A 21,233-nucleotide genomic window follows, 5' to 3' on the forward strand; every position below is an offset into this window, starting at 1 on the left:
TGTACTGCGAAACATACACACATCTGTCGATCATTGTATGTTTAAATGTTTTATTTCCCACAAGCTTTGACCAATCATTTTTTAAATTCCTGGAAAATGAGGACCCAAGTTATGCCTTTATTAAAGCACCATTGCTCACTCGACTGCACAGTACGCCGCTTTCTCCAATAGCATGAAATATTGATTTCATTCAATAATAATTTGAATGTTTAGTTCTTATTTCTTTTGACAAATAATATTTGAAATTTGAAATTTATTACACACACACACATATTACAACATATAATACAGACGCAATATACGAAAGAACATATATATTACCATTTATATGTTAGCCCAAGGGATTACATTGATAGTGTAGTATATATTGGGGTTGACAACAGACCAATGGTGTATATAATTAAGATACAATATTCAGTCCTCACATTAAATTCGTAAAGAGAGAAAAAAAGAGGCATGTATATGGGATTATTATTCAATTGTGTTGATTTTGTTTATGAGTAGATTTTTTGAATTTGTGTAGTGATTTTTCCGTTTTTATTTCGTTATTCAATCTATTATATTCTTTAGGGGATATGTATATGAATCGTTTTTGTATTATGGTTTTGTTTGGTTTAATTATGGCGTATTGAATTCCGTGTTGTCTTGTTTGTCTCTGCTGGTGTTTAATTTTGAACCAATCGGGATTTTCCTGAATAAAGAATAATATTTATTGCATATTGCATTAATATATATTGCATCGAAATTTGCCTTAACCCAGTGGTTCTCAACCTTTTTGACTCGCGGAGCACTGGGTGTATAATTTCGATGGCGGAGCCCCGTAGGCCTATTTTTCATTTATTCATCAAAGTTACTGATTTTTTTTTTATTGTTTAAAAATATATTTTTTTTTCTTCAAATTTACTGGTTTTTCCCCCTCGAGAGGCTGCGGAGCCTCAGGGAACACCGTACACGGAGCACCGGGTGAGAACCGCTGCTTTAACCCAAGATTGATTAGGTTAAAAAGACGTGAATTCATTATTAATTAATAGGGATAAGAGATAATGCTAAAAAGGATGTAGTAGGGCTCATAATCAAAGGCAAAAAAGGAATTAGAAATAGCAGTTTTGTTTTGGTTAACCCTTAACTGGCGTGGTAATTTTGACCCCAAGCATTCTTCATCTTGCCACCCCTTGAGAAAGAAATGTATCGGACCCTCTTATTTTAAGTACCTTTCAAACTAGTTGTTTACATGTGTTTGACAAACTTATGATGTTATTCCACCAGGGCCGTAGTGTGCCTTCTCGGAGCCCAGGGCAGATATTTTCTTGAGGGCCCCTTTAAAAGGGAAAAATTATGCATCATAATAAGTGTACACATTATTTGTGGGGCCCTGAGGCAGTGCCCCAGTTTAGTTACGGTTCTATACTCTACTTTTTCTTTCCTCTATATCAGCGGTTCTCAATCGGTGCTCCGCGGAGACCTTGGGGCTCTCTCCAGGGGCTCCGCGACCGCTCGAGAAAAATAAGAAAAAACCAAGTTAAAAAAAAATATAAATATTTTTAAATAACAAAAATAAATCATTAACTTTGATGAATAATTAAAAAATAGATCTAAGGAGTTCTGCCATGGAATTTTTTTTATTAAAAAGGGCTCCACGAGCCAAAAAAGATTGAGAGCCGCTGCTCTATATTATTGATCAAAGTTTCCATGGGGTCAAAATGAGCCCACCACACCACTTGCTCGAGTCTTTTTTTTTTGTCTGACGGCAGGGGTATACAGATCGAAATGGCGTATCGGAAGAGCGCCAGTTTTCACGATTTAACGGTTTCAAATTAGTCGTGAAACATCGGATATCCGAGGTGAGCATGAGGATAGTGTTGTTAGTGAATTGTACGTAAGATCTGTGTGATCAACATGTCATGGTGTTGTTTACAAATACTGTGTTACCGACTTAGAATAAGACTAATTTTGGTGAATATGAAAATATAGTAAATATCATTTTAATTTGTAAATTTTATTTTCTGAGTACATTTCAATCATATCAGTTCATTTTTTAATCATGAAAGTTGCGTTCAAAAAAATTAGTACATAATTTAAAAAAAATTTCAAATATCATGTATCCCTTCATTTCTTTCGAATGCGTGTGTTAATAAAAGACCATTTTTGAGAAAATAATTAATATTTGAAAAATTATTTAGTGAATATTAATTGACACAGATGAATGAAGTCATTTAAAAAAAACCCATTGCTTGGGTGAAGAATCTTTTTTGTTGATTTCTAAAATGAAATAATACTTACTGGTGTCAAAATGACCCCACGACGCCAGTTACGCACAGAATTTTCACAATGCCAGTTAAGGGGGGTTCTAAGGTAACCCATAATTGTTTTTAGTTTGGTAGCGTCATCTGTCGTCAATAAAGTTAAATTTGTCGTTGCCGAAAGAGCAGGAGCGTACGTGTTCATTTTGGGGTTCTTAGATCTCGCAACCTTATTAATTGATGATACTTGGAAATAAAATGGAAACAAATTGAAGTATTAAATTATCAATCAAAACGAATGAAGTTTTTTTGATAACTTAAATTAAAACAAGTTTCTTACAATTTTCAATAAAGCCTGTATCTATTAATGTACGCAATACATTTAAAAGCATCGTACTGCGTACAATAGCGCGCAGTGTACAATAATATACGGTATAATACGCATCAGAAAGATAATAATAGTACCCAAGTTTTCCAGATGGAAAATTAGATTCTGATGGAAATACAGTAGATGCTTGGTAAGTCGGGTTAAGCACGCATTTTGGCAACCCCTTGTGATGTGGAAGCGGGGGTTTAAAGTATGAAATTTGCTTTACCTCTGGTCCAGGACATCAGACCCGCCTGCTCAATATTAGTTACAGCCCTGGGCCCACTCAAAATCAAGCTCCCTGATCATGTGGTCTGTATCGAAGTGCGTATGAATTCTGAATATTATAATTCCTCTAAAATTATTTGTTTATTTGTTTCTGGAAGTGTACCGCAAGCCTGGTCACGACCTCCTAGATAAGCCTAGATAGCCATGTGTATAATCTTGGCGGTCGTGGCCTAGTCCCCACATTGGATAAATTGTTAATAGCGGTACCTCTCTATAACCGACACCAATGGGGACCAAAATTTCTGTCTGCTTAAGGGAAGTTGTCCGTTGGTACACAGTGAAATACATTGGAACCCCCTTCCACGAGCTCCAAAAGTGTCCTTCAACAGGATGTATCCGCTAATAGAGAGTGTCCGTTATGGAAGGTTCCACTGCAGTTAAAATGTGTGAGGTGTGTATCATCGGATTAACGATATATCTATTTTGATATCTAGTTCGAGGAATTTTTATTACACTAACTTTTCAGCAATGGAACCAATTCAATCACATAGCTAGTGATTGAATATGTTAATTTACAAGACGAAATGACATAAGAAAAGAAGCATCAATCAGACGCATTTTAATAGAGAATATATCTTTTTAAATTCATCAGTAAAAGTTTTACCATAAAATATATTACATAAGGCAGTGTTAGTCAACCTTTTTATACCAGCGGATCTCCTAACCAGATCATAGCCCACAGCTCAGTCTCAATGAAAAAATTTAGCAGGTGGTCGACGGAGACCTGGGCCCCCATGCTGGAAGGGTATTGTGAACCTAACGTGAAATCTGTTTCTGTGTAATGCTTGAAATTACGTTATTTTTCTAACTATGAGTGCAGTGTAATGATTGATTAGTTGTATCGTTGTAGGCCTGTTGCGCTCTGTGGCGAAACTTTTTAACGGGGAGATTGGCTCGTTAAAAAGTCTCGCCACAGGGAGCAACAGGCCTACAAACGGTACAAATATTCAATCATTACACTTCACTTCTGAAATATAGATGGCAGCAGCACTGAAAAATCAGACACAACACTAGATACGCACTCAGACTGCTAGGTACAAAAACCAGTCGTCCGATCACGCCCAACGTAATGCGCTGGCGTGAGGCACTTTGCTCTCTTAAAGGAAGACAATCATACTGCTTTCCCTATTGGTAAGGGGACGGCGCGCAGAGCAAAAGAACTACTCCTGGGAAAACAGGGCTTAAGCATCTCTCGGCCGACGCACCAACGTAATAAGGTTCCGGGCTAAACAACAATCCAGAAAATTCATTTGGAGTCTTCAAAAACATCAATCCAAACCTCATCACTTTTTTCCAGTTTTATCGAAATATGAACAAAGTAGTAGTTAGCTTACCACACTCTTACTGCGGCCCAAGGACCGGTTACATTCCAAGCAAACGAGGTTCGATCGAGATCTCAATGTTTCTCTTGCGATGTGTTAAGTAAAGCAATCATAAAGTATCAAAAATATTGCATTTCGGAAATAGGTTATACATTAATTACAGTAGTTCAAACGATAGCCGTCTATTTTTTTTTGTCCTTATGAGACGCGATGAATTCAGAATAATGAATCCATACAAACACAGATCAAGTTTCGAGTCTTGTCACACATTCATATATGCGTAGCGATTAAGCTCGACTGAAAAATATTTGTTTTTATAATACAAGAGAATGAGATAAAAGCGTGTTCGAATCCATCTCAGTTCGACCGCTTTAACAAGTAGCGTTCATTGTTTTCGTGATTGAGATTCAAACATATATACAACAACAACAACAACAACGTACTTATGCCACGAAAAGTCTCAAATTATTGCTCTATTGATGTGGTTTAAGTTGAGTTGCTCGTTGAGGTCACATAATTGCTTCAAGAACCCGTCATTAGGTATGATGGCCCGATTCTTCCGGACAGTCTTGATTGCTTCCTGTGCCGTCATGTTCCGCTTCAGCATCAGGAACGCGCAGACCAGAGTCGCTGAACGGCTTATCCCTGCTCGGCAGTGAACCAATACTTTGCCTAGAAGAAAAGACAGTGAATTTTAGCTATGGAAGAGTCTAATCGACAGTCATCTTTAAACTATTAATCACGACTCACGAGTACTACTACTACTACTTAACCGTACATGCACCTCGTACATATTCCTTTACGGAATTTCTAACGAATCGGCGCATGCCGAAATGCGTGTTCTGAGTGTATGTGTGGCCCTAACGTACTTATATTTATATTGTCGAGTTGCTCTTGTTTCGTGTTCGTGCTGCTATCTAACTTCCATTTTCTGAAGTACTGCATGCTCTTTGCGGAGAGACAAATTGGATACTCACGAGCACTGCAGTGTTCAATCATGCACCCAAGAGTTTTCGATGGCCACACACAATTGTTTACTTCCACGGTATTAATCGACAAAGGAATTAAACACACACACACACACTCACACAACTCATTCAAGTACTTTCATTATGCCGATTAAAGTTTGAATAAAAACGTCAGAATCAGCAAATGAGCAATCTTCTTTTGTTGATCGGCATAGACTGAGCCATCCCAAGAGCATCCCGGGCCCCCTAGGCAAAGTGATTTTTCTAAGGACTCCTACCTTGCTAGATATGTCTGCTTATGTTTATTACTCCTGTTCACCAGATCGTGGCCGCCTGTCGCTCTGTCTCAAGGAAGAAATATAAGCAGATGGTCGGAGAACATGCTTACTATCGAAACTTTTAACCAGATCTGATTTTCATGAATTTCCCTCCCCCCCCCCCTCCGAGCCGTGCCCGGGTGGGTCCCGTGCGTTAAGACAGCACTGAGCATGAACGGCATAAGACACATTAAGAGTTGTACTGACCCCTTTATATTTAGAGAGCACCCTGTCCATAGTTAGGACCGTTGCCTTCATAATCATTTGACAATCCAAACCTCGCAAGTAATGTTCTTTTTTCCAACTTTATTCCAGAACTTAGGAATCTCCAAAGACTAAGGAAAAAAACTTTATTTCTTTCAAACTGACCACAACTTCGGTCTATCGCCACGTGCATTTCACTACCGAGCTGGTTGTGCCGGAAGTATTCATGTGTACCCAAACAGTCCGCGTAAGTATCTAGCGCCTTGCGGGAATTTTTGGTGCTGCCATCTGTATTTTGAATTGTAAGTGAAGTGTTATGATTGGATACCGTGTTTGTACCGTTGTGCTTGCTTGTTGCTCTCTTTGGAGGGGGGGGGGATCAGCTCGCATTTGTGCCTCGAAGTTGGAAGCCGCAGAAAACTAATTTCAGCCGACCACCACTGTTCCGTCTGAGGGCTTCGAACCTCAATCCTCCCGATACGATTTTATGACGATGCCAATACGATCGCGCAGCGGCGAAAGAGAAGGCTTAAAGATGAGAATGCGGTACGCCGTTTGACAGGAAATTGTGGCAAATAAGGATCTAAACCACTAAATATGCATGTACCTGTATTCGTCAAAGCGTCGTCAATGAACTGCGCGGCTTCTTCGAAATAAGGGTACAACCTGAATACGATGTTATCAAAAGCTTCGACTCCGTGGAACTTGATTCCAGACGGGGTGTAGAAACCGGGCCAGGTATTGACTTGGCCAGCTTTGCGCATCTTGCCCTGAGCAGCGTTGAGGACGTGGGTGACACCGAGCCTTTTCAGAAGAGCCGTGCACAGGGCAGTAGGCCTGAAACAAAAGCATAACGATATGTCAATACATATGCATCGGACTGATACAAAGAATTCGAAAAATACTGTATATACAGTATACCCACCCATCGCTCAAGTATATTCCTGGGTAAACTTCATTGTAAGGATCACTCGGCAAGGCGTAATACCCTGAAGGTTCGCGGATGATGTCCAACAACTGGTCCGGCGTGCAAAGCTTCGGTCCGATCGGTTCCGACCTCCACCATCTACTAGGCGGTGACGACCGGACGAGAGCATAGGATTTCGCAGGAGTTGGCGTTTTGATATCTTTGGCGGTCGATAGGTACCTGTTCGTGTTCCCGGAATAATAACTAGGCCTCGAGAACGTACTGTGATCGGTCGCATGAGGAACATCGTCTATATACAGGCAAGGGTTCGATAAAGATCTGCTGTACCTTTCTCTTCGAGTCACATGACCTGGAAGATGGCTTCGAAGAACCTAGAGATGTGATAAATAAGATAAAGGTTATAAGTACGTGGAAGACTAATTATAATCTTAACATGGCATCCGTAGATAATTTTTTGGCTCGTATCCCGATCTGGGAAAAGTGATGCAATGACCGAGTGTTACCGCGTAACTGTTTACTTTGGCAATTCAAGCATATTACGCTATTCTTTACAAATGTGTCTTGGGAAGTAGCCAAAAAACTCTTTTGGAGACGAAAAATCAGGAAAAGTGCGAAAAATTGTGTTGTATAAATCACATTCCTAAAACAAGGTAGGCTTGTAAACAAGGTCTTTAAAGAGTGCAGCTCAGTGTTTCCCAAGATCGTGGCTGCCTTTTGGACCATATCCACCTCTCTCCCAATGTCTTATCCAGGTAGTCCGAACCCTTATCCAGAATCGGGGACCATTTATACTTATTGAATTGATTTTTAATAAATACAGAGTCTATTTACTCAAAAACTAGACGCTCGTTATAACGACCCTCTCATTCCGTTGAAAACGGACGTTGCATAGGTGTCGCTATATCGAAAGGTCGTTATAGTCAACATATATATAAAGTAAACGACATATTATATATATAAAGGTCTTTATAGGCGTTATATGAAAACATTCTAGACTCATCTCACCGGTCGTTGTAATGGAATAGTCCTAATAACGCGGGGTGGTTATAACGAGCGTCGCGACATATATAGTACTACTACTACTACTTCACCGTACGTGCACCTCGAACACATTCATCATCTGTGTAATTTCCAATCAATCAGTACATACCGGAATATGTATCCTAAGTGTATGTATAGCCCTGACGTATTTATGTTGCTAGAGTTGTGTTTGGTTCGTGTTCTTGTTGGTGCTCCCATCTGGCTTCGAAGGTAATGGTAAATGCTTGAATTTCTATAGGTACCATGTTGAAGGTTTGCCTACTCAGTAAATACGTGTATAATTATGTAAGAGTAAGGTCGAATTTCCAGAGCCCCCCCCCCCGGGTTTGGTTCAGTGAGCTTCCATCTTGCAGGGGTTCTATGCGGAGTCGTCTCAACATCATGGGCCATTGGACAAAATATCAAACCTCATCTACAATCCTCTACGGCAGTGGTTCTCAACACTTTTTGACCCGCGGAGCCCTTTCTGGTATTTCTATGGCGGGGCCCCGTTGTCATATTTTGTATTTATTCATCGAAGTTACTGACTTAATTATAAATATTTTTAAATAATAATTTTTTTTTTTCAAATTCAGTTGTTTTTTATTTTATTGTGCTCGAGCGACCGCGGAATCCCCGAGAGTTCACATTGAGCCTCGTAGGTCTCCGCGGAGCACCGGTTGAGAACCATTGCTCTACGGGTACGAGACCCCCCCTTCCATCCCCGGATGGGTCGTACTTTCTCTGCTATATTTCACTTAAAATATTTCTTCACGCGTCTGAATCTTTTCCTCAGCTCTCTGTGACCCTGTGGCCACCACCTGTCATGGCTTCCCTTCCACTTGATTTTCCCTCGCCTCCCCACCTTCAAAAATACAAATACAAATATTTTGAAATGGAATAGAAAGAATAGAAATATTTCAGAGCCGTTAGGGCGCCATATCTCCCGAGGTTGAGAACCACTGGTATAGCTTTTAAGATGCCTCTGTTTTATCATAAATGGGTAAAAATGTCATCAAGGAAATAAAAAGACGGTCACACAGCTCACCTTAAATTTCCTTCCAGGTGACTACGATGGAAATTTATGGCCCTAGAGATATTGCTTCATGACAGTAGTGAACATCGCATTTTATAGAACACTTTTCTTTGCTTAAAATCGTCTAGAACTTTCGGGACCGAACTTGAGATTTTAAAAATATGAGATTAAATTTAAATATCAAATTTAAAAAAATCAGAATCTTAAAAATGTTACGCATACGTTTGCTCATGATTATGGTGAATTTATTGCAAACACCACGCTATACCCATTCCAGCACAGTATGATGACGATGTTTTCAACAATACCATATTCATTACAACACTTCATAAACCACATAATCAAATAATTGTATCATATATGATAAAGTTATCTTAGAAAATTTCATTTTTGGAAGCTGATGACGGAAATTTTTCTCGGAATGTCCCAAAAATACCCCCTCTTTTCTCAATTCTAAGTTCAACTTAACGCATCGCGATGCAAGTGTTGTTCAGAAGGAATAAAAATTCTACGGTTGATTTTAAAATTGAAGTAAGACATGGAAAAAAAAATAGATGCATCGAATGAAAAGAGAGAAGGTTAGGCGCAATAAAGCGGCACACGAATTCGTAAAATAATAATTAGGGGGCACGGAAAAATTCCGACTGATAAAATTTACGGCTGTCTTTCATTATACGGAAAAAAATTAATCACAATAAGTTTGGATGAAATTTCACCGTGGTTAGATGGGATATAGGTCAATGGGAGAGAATTCCTAGATTCGTGCTATATATTTTTGGGAATCTTCATAACTTTTAACTCGTAAAAATATGCAAAAATCAAGATTTTAATCACCGATATCTAGGCAAATTTCAATCCAAATGTTACACGGGATAAATATCTTTGATTGAAATATTATTAGTTGACACACACACACTTTTTTGATTAGGGGTTAAAATTTTTAATCTTCATATTTCTCTCAATTATCATTTTGCGTTGCGTATCCCTCGAAATACGTAGAGATGCGTATCACTCTAGAAATACATACATACTTAGGACAACACCAGCTGGAGTAGAGCTTTCTACTATAGATGGTGGTACTTAGAGAGGCACGCGTATCATTTCGAATCCCTTGAAATACATGGGCTTTCGTATCTTTTGCAGGGCGTAAAAAGTAAGTGTACTCTCATAAATGCTTAGGATGCTTCCGTACCCTCTTGTATACTACAAAAAGTGCGGAAACTATATTCTACACCTTTCTATCACCAGAATCAGAATTTTATGATTATGCCTGGCCCTTAAATCGGGCCATTAATCAACGTACGGGCTGGGGCCCCCTTGGGGACCCACTTCACTTCAACTCGTTTCTTCCGCCGTTTCAAAATTGTTTTTCCATGATTTTTGAATAGCAAATCACATACCGTGCAGGGAAATCCGTATATCACAGATTGGAAATTAACCTCTGCCACGCGTCAAACGAAATCTCCAGAATTCATAGATTCGATGCAAATTTCAGCAGCATATTAAAAATATATACTGCGTATAGTATATTAACACTAAGTACTCCAAATGCAACTTTTGATCAAACATATTGAACCTCAGAAAACAATCTCAAATACACCGATCATGATAAAAGGACATCTCGGTAGACTTCCAAGCTACAAGTTACAATCTCCATGTTGCCACAACACAATAACACATTTAAAAAAAACCATTCAGAAATATCAGGACAACCTAATATATAGGCAATATTGAGAGCCACTTACCGTTGTTTTAGGTCCCAGCACGTGATCCGATCCGTACCTCATGTTGGACAACGGATAACTGCTTGTATATGTCCTGGACGAGTAGTACATGGCTCCCCCTAAAAATTTATAGGCCACCAGAAATGTTTTTTGAAGTTTTTTCTCCCTCTGTGGGAGCCGTGAAATATTTGTTTGTAACACTTGAAAAATGCCCTATTTTTTTTTTTCAGAAAAAGAGGAGGAATTGATACTTTTCTAAATATAGATATACCAGCTGGAACTAAAACGGAGACATGTCACCCAAATGCTATTTTCCCAGGGAATGTGTTTCACGCGTTCGTCTGCACACAAGTTCAAGCTAGCGTTGGACTTGAGCCCGATGTGTTACACAAGATTCTTAAAACAAAAAGAAAAATAATCACTTTTTTTTTTTTCTTATTTTTCGGCTCTCTCTTACTTCATGTATGTCTGATTCGTCTATTAGTGGTGCAAAATGGATGGCGCAATCAGAGAGAGAACGTTTCGTCTTTTTCAATGAGAATGACTGAATCATCCTGCAAGAATGAATGATGCCGATCCTTTCCAATTTCTTTATTGCGGGGTTGTTGGTCTCTTTAATCAAGAGTTCGTTCCGTAAGTATGCACAGGATGTTCCGCCAACAGACTCAGATGAAAAGATGCTTCTTGGATACCTGGATCTTGCGAAACTTGACATTTATTCGGCTCTGTTTGGATGATATTTCAATTGAGAGAGAGTCATTATAAACCTACATATTGATAAATATTTTTTGCGCGTTTCGTGGAACCTCCTACAAAAAACACTCCTCGACAAAAATTTTGGTTTCATGGTTGTCCGTTATCGAGAGGTTCAGCCATATAAGAATTTCTCCCATTAATTTTTTTGCAGGTCCTCAAATTTTTATCCCATTTATTTATTTATTTTTTTTTTTGCATCGAAAATTGCTCAACTACTATCGCTATATATATATATACTTTACCGCACACCAACTCCGGTTATATATATATATATATACAGCCATATGGCAATTTCCAACCAGTGGAGTTGGGTGGGAAATGAAGACTCCATTCACATCCGTGGTCGCCCCAGAATCGGTGGGTAAAAACCTTGCTTCTGACGTTCTACGCCCGGATTCGAACTCATGGACCGTGATGGTAACCTTCACAGTGGAAGACGAGCATCTTACCACTGCCCCACTCGGGCGATTAACTGCAGTCACTGGTCCGAAGTTGTAAAAAAAGTTGAAAGACACTGAATTAAAAACGACGATGTCTCTACGGGGTTCTGAAAGTCGGAAATGTACATAACGCATGATGCAACCAACCCCTTTCATGTACAGGCTTTTGGCTAAAAATTTGGATGATCTCTGTATTCGACGTATCGGCCGACGATAAATCTGGTAACCTCATCCTAACCTAGAACCACGTTAGAAAAATGAAAAGGAAAACAGAAGTAAAAAAGGAAGAAAAAAAATAAATCGAGAAGAGAGAGAGAGAGAGAAAAATAGTATGATAAATAAGTAGATAAGAGAGTAGGTATACAGTAGAGATTTTTTTTTCACCTTCACCCTACGTATGTTCTCTTTCGCTCTTACATGTATATACAGTAGTAGGCGGACACATTATATGTGGGGGGGGGGAGAAAAAATGACTAACTGGGGTATAGAAAGAAGGGGGAAAGAAAAATAATAACTTTGGTTCATAGGATTACAATATAGTTTTGCGATGAAGAGAGAGAAAAGAAAACGCAGCAGAGAACTGGATTGAATTTATTCCACTGGTGTTTGGACGAAATATTTTGTCTGTTATCGTAAAGGGATGAAAATTTTCCTCCGGAATAATGTGAATGTCAATTGATTTTTAAATTATTTTTCAGTTAAAGACGGTTGATCAAAAGGGTTATAATTTGGGATACGTAAATTGCGTATTTACGAAATAACCGCTATAAATGCTAGTTTGCTAAAATTTGCTAATTTTGACTATATATATCTTTTCTCAATATATTTTTCAAATATGATGGTTTTTCTCAAATATGATGACGATTACTCCAGCATAAGTTTCTTAAAAATAAGTTTTGACAATGAAATTCTAGATCCTAAAATACGGGTTCAGTTGACTTTCGTTTCCGAGTTCTGTGGGAGCATTATGCTAATCGACAAATTGAAAGAATCAAACGTTCCATTCGCACATGTTTTGTGGAGTAAATAGATTTGAAATCTTTTGGTCTCAAATTTCAAGGACATTTTTACGAGAAAAAAAAAGACAAATGAGTACAGTAGAGTCTCGCTTATCCGACATAAACGGGCCGGCAGAACGTCGGATAATACGGAGGTGTTAAGGAAAAGCGTACTAAGCGTCAATTTATGTTATAATTTTGCTCGTTACGAACCTAATAATCATGTTTACAGAAAAACAACAGGAAAAATTAAGTGAAAAAATGAACTTATAGTTTCATACAGAATGTTTTGAAGCCAAATACAGTACTTAAAAAGTTCAGTCCTGTGATGATTTAAAAAAAATTTTGATCGTAGTCTGCTTTCCTGACGAGTGCCGTTTCTTCGCTGCCAAATCTCGCCATCTTTGCAGTATCATTATGTCGATTCCTGTAGCTTCTTCTTGTTGCTCAATGAATTTAATTGCAGTTTCTAGAGCCTTTACTCCGTCGTTATGTGAAATTCTAAAAGCTCAACAGTTTTGGTGCTTGATATTTTTTTTTTTTTTTTGCGGTGGGATGTCGGATAAACGAGACTCTACAGTATGTTGGAATTGATGAACGGCATAGCATTCTGTTGAAGACACAGCAGCAGAGAAGAGTTAAAATAAATTGACTTTACACGTGATATCCAACCAGTGCCGTCTTAATGCATGGGTCCGATCGAGCACGGGCCAGAAACCTCAAGTGCAGAGGGGGCCCTCATGAAAATGAGATCTGGTTCAAATTATCGAGAGGAAGCATTTCTGGCAAGGTAGGGGGATGGGGCCTCAGAAAAATCATTTTAGCCGAGGGCCTATGATATATGCTATATTTTTAAAATATATTTCATTCATTTTTTTAAATTTTTATTTTTTGTGAAAAAATACGAAATTTCTGATCTGAATTTTTTTTGCGAATAAATGCGAAATTTCGGATTTTTTTTTTTTTTTTTTTTTTTTGCGAAATTTACGTATCCCTAGTTATAACCAATCAGCTTGTGATCACGTCCACGAATAAAAATTCACTAATAAAATTCAGAAACAATAATTCATAAATTATTTGGACTACGTTGTTTTCACTATAAAAGAAATGGGAACATAGAAAGCCAGGGATGCAGTTGACGGGACAGACATACGAGATTTCTGCCACTTGCGGACCACGGAATTATATGTACAGGGTCCATACGACCCGTATTTTACTGAACGTTTCCGTAATTTTGGTCGTCCAAACTGCTTTTCATTTATTTTCAACGAGGCTTATTTGAATTTTTGAAATCAAGAATCAAGATTATTTTCATGATTAATCAATCATGATATTAAGCCATAATTATAGTCAGTTAAATACATTCATCTTACATATTTGTCAAATATGCACGTTTTCTTGATAAATTACATTTTAATTCATTATGACTTGCAGTATCGGCAATTTTTCACCAATTTTAGTGATAGTTGGCAACTTTACTGGCTTTGACAATTTGTTTTTGTTTTTTTTTGGATGTAATTTGCAAATTTACATGCCTTCATAATTTTTTTTTTTCTGTGTTCAGCAATTTTCTTGTATTTGACTCTCTTTTTTTGGCAGTTCGCCATTTCTTGTGAAGGAAATACGGTGATCATTGGTATTTAATGTGTTATATGTAATGTATTGATGCTATGAAAAACTTTTCCCGTTCTGGATAAACCCACGTGGCAGGCTTGAGGTTGCGCACTCTAAATTATGCCAATGTGGTTGTCAATACGATACTCAACTTGTTTCATTGAATGCAGTAGCTTTTAGTTTCCCACCCTCTGTCAATATTTAACAATTTTAGCAATCGTCATAAATTTTTTTTCGAAAACTTTAGTGTCGTCCCGTATTTTCTCACACACAAACGTAGGATACCAATCAATCGTATTTTATCCTTGTCCAAACATCGTCACCCTAATGAGAAATGAATTGTAATTCCATGTGTACGTAAAAGTCAAAATACGACCAACAAGTATCTCGTATTTCTGGACATTTCTTTTAAATACGGTTCGATCTCTCGTACGCGGGACATATGTAAACAAATGTAAATTTGGACTCAAATTAGAAAAATGCAATAAAAACATTCTTTTAATTGGCCAAAATTTGTTTGATTCGTCTTCATGGAACATTAAGTATGTATTTCACTGAATCAAATTTGATGGGGGCAAAATTTTGATAAGGCCCTTTTACAAATCGATTTGGAATTTCTTCCACATTTTATATTTGGACTACAATTTACTTGCTTGGGTCGTAAAGAAATCAATGTCTAATCGCCGCAAAGATCAGCTCGTGATAATTCATCATATTTCGTGATAGAAGTCTATGACAGCATTGGCGACTTTCTTCATGTTGCTGCGTTTTTTCTTGCGTTTCTCGTTGTCTTCGTCGCAGTTGTTTTTGTCTTCCGGTTCACTACCGGGATCGCCGGATTGCTCTGAAATCGACTGCTCGAGCGAAGGATCAACGTTTTCACGATTAGGATCCAGTTGCTTGCCGATTATTCCTGGGTCTGGTACGTTGGAATCATCATTTTGCTTACTCGTCGATGGCTGAGTGGATGAACCCGGATTAGATGGCAAGTCGGGATCGTTCTCGATTGGAGGTGCAGAAGCAGATGGATGTTTCACTTTCTTTTGGGGATTGCCTTCAAGTTTCTTCAGCAGCTTTTCCTTGGCTTTCAGGAAAGCTATCTTCTTCTTGTGTGATTTACCCTTCAGGTGAGCCATCATGTTCTCCGGTCCGCTGAAGCTCACGCCGCACGTGACGCACGCCAAGATTTCTTCTTCATCGGTGGTCGCTTCTTCTTCGTCACTCTTTTCGCTGTCCGTAGTTGTCATCTTGGATTTTAGTTCTCCCAGAATCTTCAATTGCTTTAGTTTCTTCTTGTGTAATTTGCTGACGAGGTGCTGCATAAGCGGGGCGGGTCCGGTGAAGGACTTTCCGCACTGTTCACAGTACGACTTTTTGTCGGAAGACTCTTCATCGGACAGCGTGTCTTCGGCTGTCTGCAGCAATTGCCTCTTGACTATCTCGATTTGATTGGCTTCGGATTCCACAGCAGCATTCGTTGGAATAGTTGCCTCTGTATTCTCTGCCCCATTTCCAACAGCTTCTTTCGAACCTGCCAGAAGCCTCAAATATTTCACTTCCCGAAGTTTTTTCTTGTGTGCTTTGCTGATCATGTGATCCCTGTACGATTCGGGACCGGAAAACTGCTTCTTGCATACCGCGCAACTTGCGTAAGCCTTAGGAACTATATCATCATCTTCAGAGTCATCTCCGACGTCGTCTATTCCTGTTCTGGATTCGAGAAGCTTCTGTCTATTGACTGCTTTGAAATGAGGCCCACTCTTCAGGTGTTGCTTGAACGGCACGAATCCGGAAAATGTTTTGTTACATACTTTGCACACGATCTCGTCACCGTCCCCGCCACCCTCGGATCCACCAATTTTGAGGATTTCTTTGTTTTTTAGCGTTTTTTCTTTCTTCAAGTGCTTGCTGCCGATTTTGTGCTTTTCGTATGTACTCACGTCGTTGAAAAGGAGGTTGCACAAGTCACAAAATATGAATTCGTCGTCTTCTTCTTCCGAGTTAACCATGTTTCCTATGAATTAAGAGAAAACATGAAAAAAAAAACGAAACTGAAAATTCTTTTATAAAAATACAATAAATCTTTAATTAAACTCGTGATTTTCTAACGCAGTGATTCCCAATCTTCTCATGCTTCAAGAGTATACCTTGCAAATGTGTAAGAGGCTCGGGTGTTTCTAGAAATGTTCAAGAGTTTTGCTTATTCCTAGAAATACAAAGGAAGCTTGTGGAAAAAACCCTTTGCATATTTGAATCATAAAAAATGTTTTCTGCTTTTTTTATTACTTAATTCTTTTCTATTGTTGATGATTATTTGCAGCGTATCTTTGAGTGGCTCTCGGGTGTACTACTACTAAACCAAACACCAACTCTGGCCATATCGTTATATTGCAATTTACTGCCATTAATGAGATGGGTTGGAAATGAAAGCGCTGTCTAAGGAACCATTCAAGTATTACTTAAGCACCCGTGGGGGAAAAAGGAGGGGAGATAGCTTCGCATTTGGTGACATTTAATCCAAAGACGAGGAAGGGGTTCGAATGATGATTATGTAAGCAATAGAGCATTGGTTCTCAAAATTTTGTCACCCGCGGCACCCTTGTCTAGTTCATTGTTCATCTGTGGGTCCCCATAATAGGTTAGCAGATATTTTCACGTATATATATTTATACCACTTTAAAGCATAAATACAGGCACACAAATGAATATCTCTAATTTCCGCGATGCCCTTGACAAAGGTCGACGACGTCCCTAGGAGCCGCGACGCTCACTTTGAGAAACTGCAATAGAGTATGAAAATATGAAATTAGGAAATTGTCTATATGATTTTTCGAAGTATGTACTGTATGTAAATTGGAAGGCCTTTTCCTTCTGAAACTTGCAATCAGGTAGAGGATGGGGGGCCCCCTAGAATATCACTTTTCCTAAGGGCCCTGAAAAGTTTTACAGACATGGGTTATAGCCATAGACTAAAGATATAAATATATATCTATATAAGATATAAGATATATTATTCTTACTCTGTGGTTATAGCAAACTCGGGTATCAGTCAATAGCTTTTTTTTTGTCTTCCCTGGGTCGTATTGGATTCACAAGAACGGTAATACAATGTACCATATGGGCTTGCGACTTCTGAGAATTGTTGAAAAGGCATGATCAAGATTTCAAAATTTTCAGTGAAAAATTCACATTTTTGAAATTCAAGTATAATCATGCGATTAATTCTCGGATAGTGCTGTGATAAAACAATGTCAAGTAAGAATTGTCTCGATCGATCAGAACACAATATGTAATGAAACTGAACTGATTTCTGAGAGGTTGCAGTAAAACCGTGCCGTTATTATAGAAATGGAATCTCAAGGCTTGTGTATGATATCTGCCATTTTTGCAGAGGTGGTTACAATTTCATACCTGCAGTTCAACACATTACTGATAGTCCATAAAAAGAAATTGTTTAGTGTGATAGATACTCATTATTGGCAATGTACCTGGTCTGCAACTCTTGATTAATTTCTGCCCACAGATGAAAGTTTTAAAAAAGTACTTCCAAACACCTGCAGTTTATTTCTTTCGATGAACCAAAAGGTGTTGTGTTATCAAAACATTCAGAGTGTACAGCACGGGACAGAATTGCAGTCACACTAGGCAATTTAAATTTTATGAATTCATAGGAAAGTACCATACCATAACGGTAAGAAGGATTGGAAGGAAAAAAGAAAAGCGTTTTTTCCTAAATTTCTGTCCCAATTAACTCTGATATTTATATGCATTTCTATGCAAAGTCATACCCCGACTTACGTGGTATTCATTACGGAGGAAATGGCAATATATAGACTCATTTGTTTTCCTGAAAAACGATTCAGCGTGAGGACAATCGACCTACACCCTTGAACCCAACCACAGGCGTACGCAGAATTTTCTAGAGGGGGGGGGGGGTTCAGATTTTTTTTTCCTTCTGAGGGAGGGGGATTTACCTTTTTCCCTGTAAAATAACACTATAATCTTGGCTCGGGGGGCCCTTTGCGTACGCCAATGAACCCAACTATAATAGATAACAACCGTTCTCTCTATATAGTTCTTCAGCCACGCATTTTCAGGCAGAGTGATCTACATAATCTACATATAACGTATGTAGATCACTCTGTGTATAATCTGTATGACAACTTTAGCCTGAATAAATGTAACAACTTTCTAGCATCTTATTGAGTCACTTCTAGACCATCGTTTGCTGCTGTCCGGCTGCATTATTCCATCCTATACATAATATTTCACCATGAGGTTACGCACGCATGGGCTAAAGATCACTATTACGTCACTACTAAACCAGACATTCACTTCGTTCACATTCCTCTGCGTAACTCCTAACGAATTGGTGCATGTTGGAATGTGTGTGTGTGTGAGTGTGCACGCGCGCGCGCGTAGCGAATCTTTTCGTGAAATTTGTTTCCTTTGAGTCACTAAAACACGAGGCGGGGCCCAAGAGGCAAGGGGTTCAAAATACTTTAGTAAACAGTATAATAATATTTTATTCCTACTTTAGGCCGAAGCCCGTGATCAAACAAACACAAAATTACATTAAACAACAGAAAAGGGGGGTGATAGTAAACAGTATATATTACGGTAAATGTGATAAATCGGTTTTATATATATATTATACGTATAATGTGTAATCACTCTTGAAAATTATAACTCTTTTTTAGAATGGTAATTCTCTTTCACTCTTAAAAATAATTCTTTTAGAATGATGATGCTTCATCAAATTTATTACCGATACTTGGGTATTATGCCTAATCTCCGATAAAAGTGACAAATTTATAAAATTTGCGGAGATGATTGGCGATTATGGAAAAAAAACCGATTTATCACATTTATCGTAACATATACTGTATGCTAAAGCATTTCGAGCCCCCTTGCCGCGTCTTTTAGTGACATAAGGCGCCATTCAAGCATTACGTCAGCATCGATGGGGGGGGGGGGAGGAGGGCGGTTCTGATTTGCTGACTTTTGATGACAAGGGGAAGGTGTTTGGATAATGCTTACGTCATCAACCACCCTTTATGAAAATATGAAGTATTTTTAATGGCATCTTACTCGGTGCGCCAAAAATGAGAAAAACCTTTCGATAGTTTGTGGGCACTTGAAGTAACATCCCCCCCCCCCTTATTGATAGGTGCCCTACAGAGCCACTTTGGTGATCTCTAAATGTTTCGCGAATCTAAGTGATCTGGGACTGTTCCACGCATCCCTCAAGTGATCCGTAATTATAAGCCACGGATCACTTAAACAATCTGAGAATGTGCCGCGGGTAACTTGAGGGATGTGGAACCGCACTGGGGGCCACTTAAGTGTTCCAAAACTACGTCACATGTCATTCAAGGGATCTCTTAATGTGTCACGGATCGCTTAAGCGTTCTGGAAATGTGTCCCGGGTCATTTAAGTGATCTGAAAATGTGCCACGGGCCGCTTAAATGCTCTGGAATTGTATCACGGGGCACAAACGATCCGTAAATGTGCCACTTAGTTCATTTTTACAAAATTATGTTTGAGGAGGACAGGCCGCATCCGCTAACCCCCCCCCCCCGGGCCATATTTGGTCCGCGGGCCAAATGCTTTTATGCGATTTATCATTATACGGCTTAGAGGGTGGGTCGCAATGAATTTATAAAAGATAAATTTTGAGTTCATAGCCTTTAATAACATTGAAATCAACAGAAATTGATTATAACAACATATAAAGGTATATTATTCCGAAATTTCAATTTAAAAAAAATATATTTTTTTGCATTAAAAAAATAAATTTTTGACCGTGGGGGGCACGAACCCCCCCCCCCCCCCCTCCCCGTGTACGTCTCTGATCCCACCAATATGTGTTGAGATTCAGAGGGGCGGAGCTGATTACGAAATTTTGATGACAAGGGGAGATGAGGTCAAAAATGGCTAAAAATTTGCTTACGTAATACTTGAACGGCCCCTAATAGTGATCTTGGCCAACGAGAGTGACACCATGTAAAAAATCCTATCTATAGGATGGAATGAGACCGGGATTACACTATAAAAGTTTGATGGAAATCCTTTTACAAAATTTTGAAAAAAGTAACCAAAAAGCGTATTGGTTACATTCGCTCGGATTTATCCGGTACGCTTATTAGTTGCATTTTCGTTTCTCGCAAAAGATCTTTTATCGAACTTTATAGTGTAATCCGGGCCTAACGCTGCCGGGCTAGCAGAGAACCGTTTTCTAGACTTCTGTATATTTAAACATCATGTGAACTAGAATATGAATAATTTTAGAATTAGAAATATATCGACTTACTTTTCGATTTGTAGGATTTATCCCAGATATTCCACTTTTTAGTTCGTTACGAGTTACATCGATCAGTATAACTCACTGAAATCGGTGGAAGAAAAACACTTGAAATTTAATCATCGTATTTTATATGAGGTTTATCAATGACATTTCAAGAGAGTCAACAAATGTCAGCCTTGTGATAAGTAGACATTTTAGTTTCGGTTCTACCTAACTGATAACGAGTTTTTTTTTCCCTTTTTAGGATACATTGTTCTAGAATACAGAGTTCATTAGTTTTCGAACAGAAAAAAAAAAATAGATATGTAACCATCCACTTGTACTCATGAAAATGGAATTATCTCAATTGGTTTTATAGGTAGAATTAATGATTTAAAAAAAAAAAGAGCAAAAAGAAAAAAAATTAATGTTTCGCATAGAATTACTAATATACTCATGATGGGTCATGATGTCATAAACATGTTGCAATCAGCTATAAATATTAGCATTGTATTGGATGAGGTATCCGTATAATCGTCGACTGATACAATCAAACTGCACTTGCGCGTCGTGAACCGTTCAATGAACAACTTTTATATTCTAAAACGAATTCGTACAGATGAAAATCAAAAGTTGCTTGTGACGTAATTGCGGTAATGAGACTGGGGTGAATACTAAACAAACGCAGGACGCTATCGACTGGATATCCCATTCTCATCTAGAT

General features: G+C 38.5%; 2 protein-coding genes across 2 annotated transcripts; both read right to left on the reverse strand.

The window, feature by feature from the left end:
• Window positions 1–3,324: 3,324 nt before the first annotated feature.
• Window positions 3,325–10,738, reverse strand: LOC149075943 (dual specificity protein phosphatase 3-like). The gene is made up of 4 exons (XM_089243459.1): window positions 10,436–10,738; window positions 6,632–7,005; window positions 6,314–6,543; window positions 3,325–4,889 (listed from the first exon to the last, which is right to left on the reverse strand). Exons 1-4 carry the CDS (start codon window positions 10,523–10,525, stop codon window positions 4,678–4,680), a joined length of 906 nt encoding a protein of 301 aa, XP_089099585.1. The 5' UTR covers window positions 10,526–10,738; the 3' UTR covers window positions 3,325–4,677.
• Window positions 10,739–14,702: 3,964 nt separating this feature from the next.
• Window positions 14,703–20,673, reverse strand: LOC149075944 (zinc finger matrin-type protein 1-like). Its single transcript, XM_089243460.1, has 2 exons — window positions 20,537–20,673; window positions 14,703–16,236 (listed from the first exon to the last, which is right to left on the reverse strand). The coding sequence occupies exon 2, from the start codon at window positions 16,229–16,231 to the stop codon at window positions 14,933–14,935; it is 1,299 nt and encodes a 432-aa protein (XP_089099586.1). The 5' UTR covers window positions 16,232–16,236; window positions 20,537–20,673; the 3' UTR covers window positions 14,703–14,932.
• Between the last annotated feature and the right edge of the window lie 560 nt (window positions 20,674–21,233).

Source organism: Pholcus phalangioides, unplaced genomic scaffold (assembly GCF_987345545.1).
Source record: "Pholcus phalangioides strain wild (caught in Gottingen) unplaced genomic scaffold, Ppha-v1.0 ptg000015l_1, whole genome shotgun sequence".
Classification (NCBI taxonomy): domain Eukaryota; kingdom Metazoa; phylum Arthropoda; class Arachnida; order Araneae; family Pholcidae; genus Pholcus; species Pholcus phalangioides.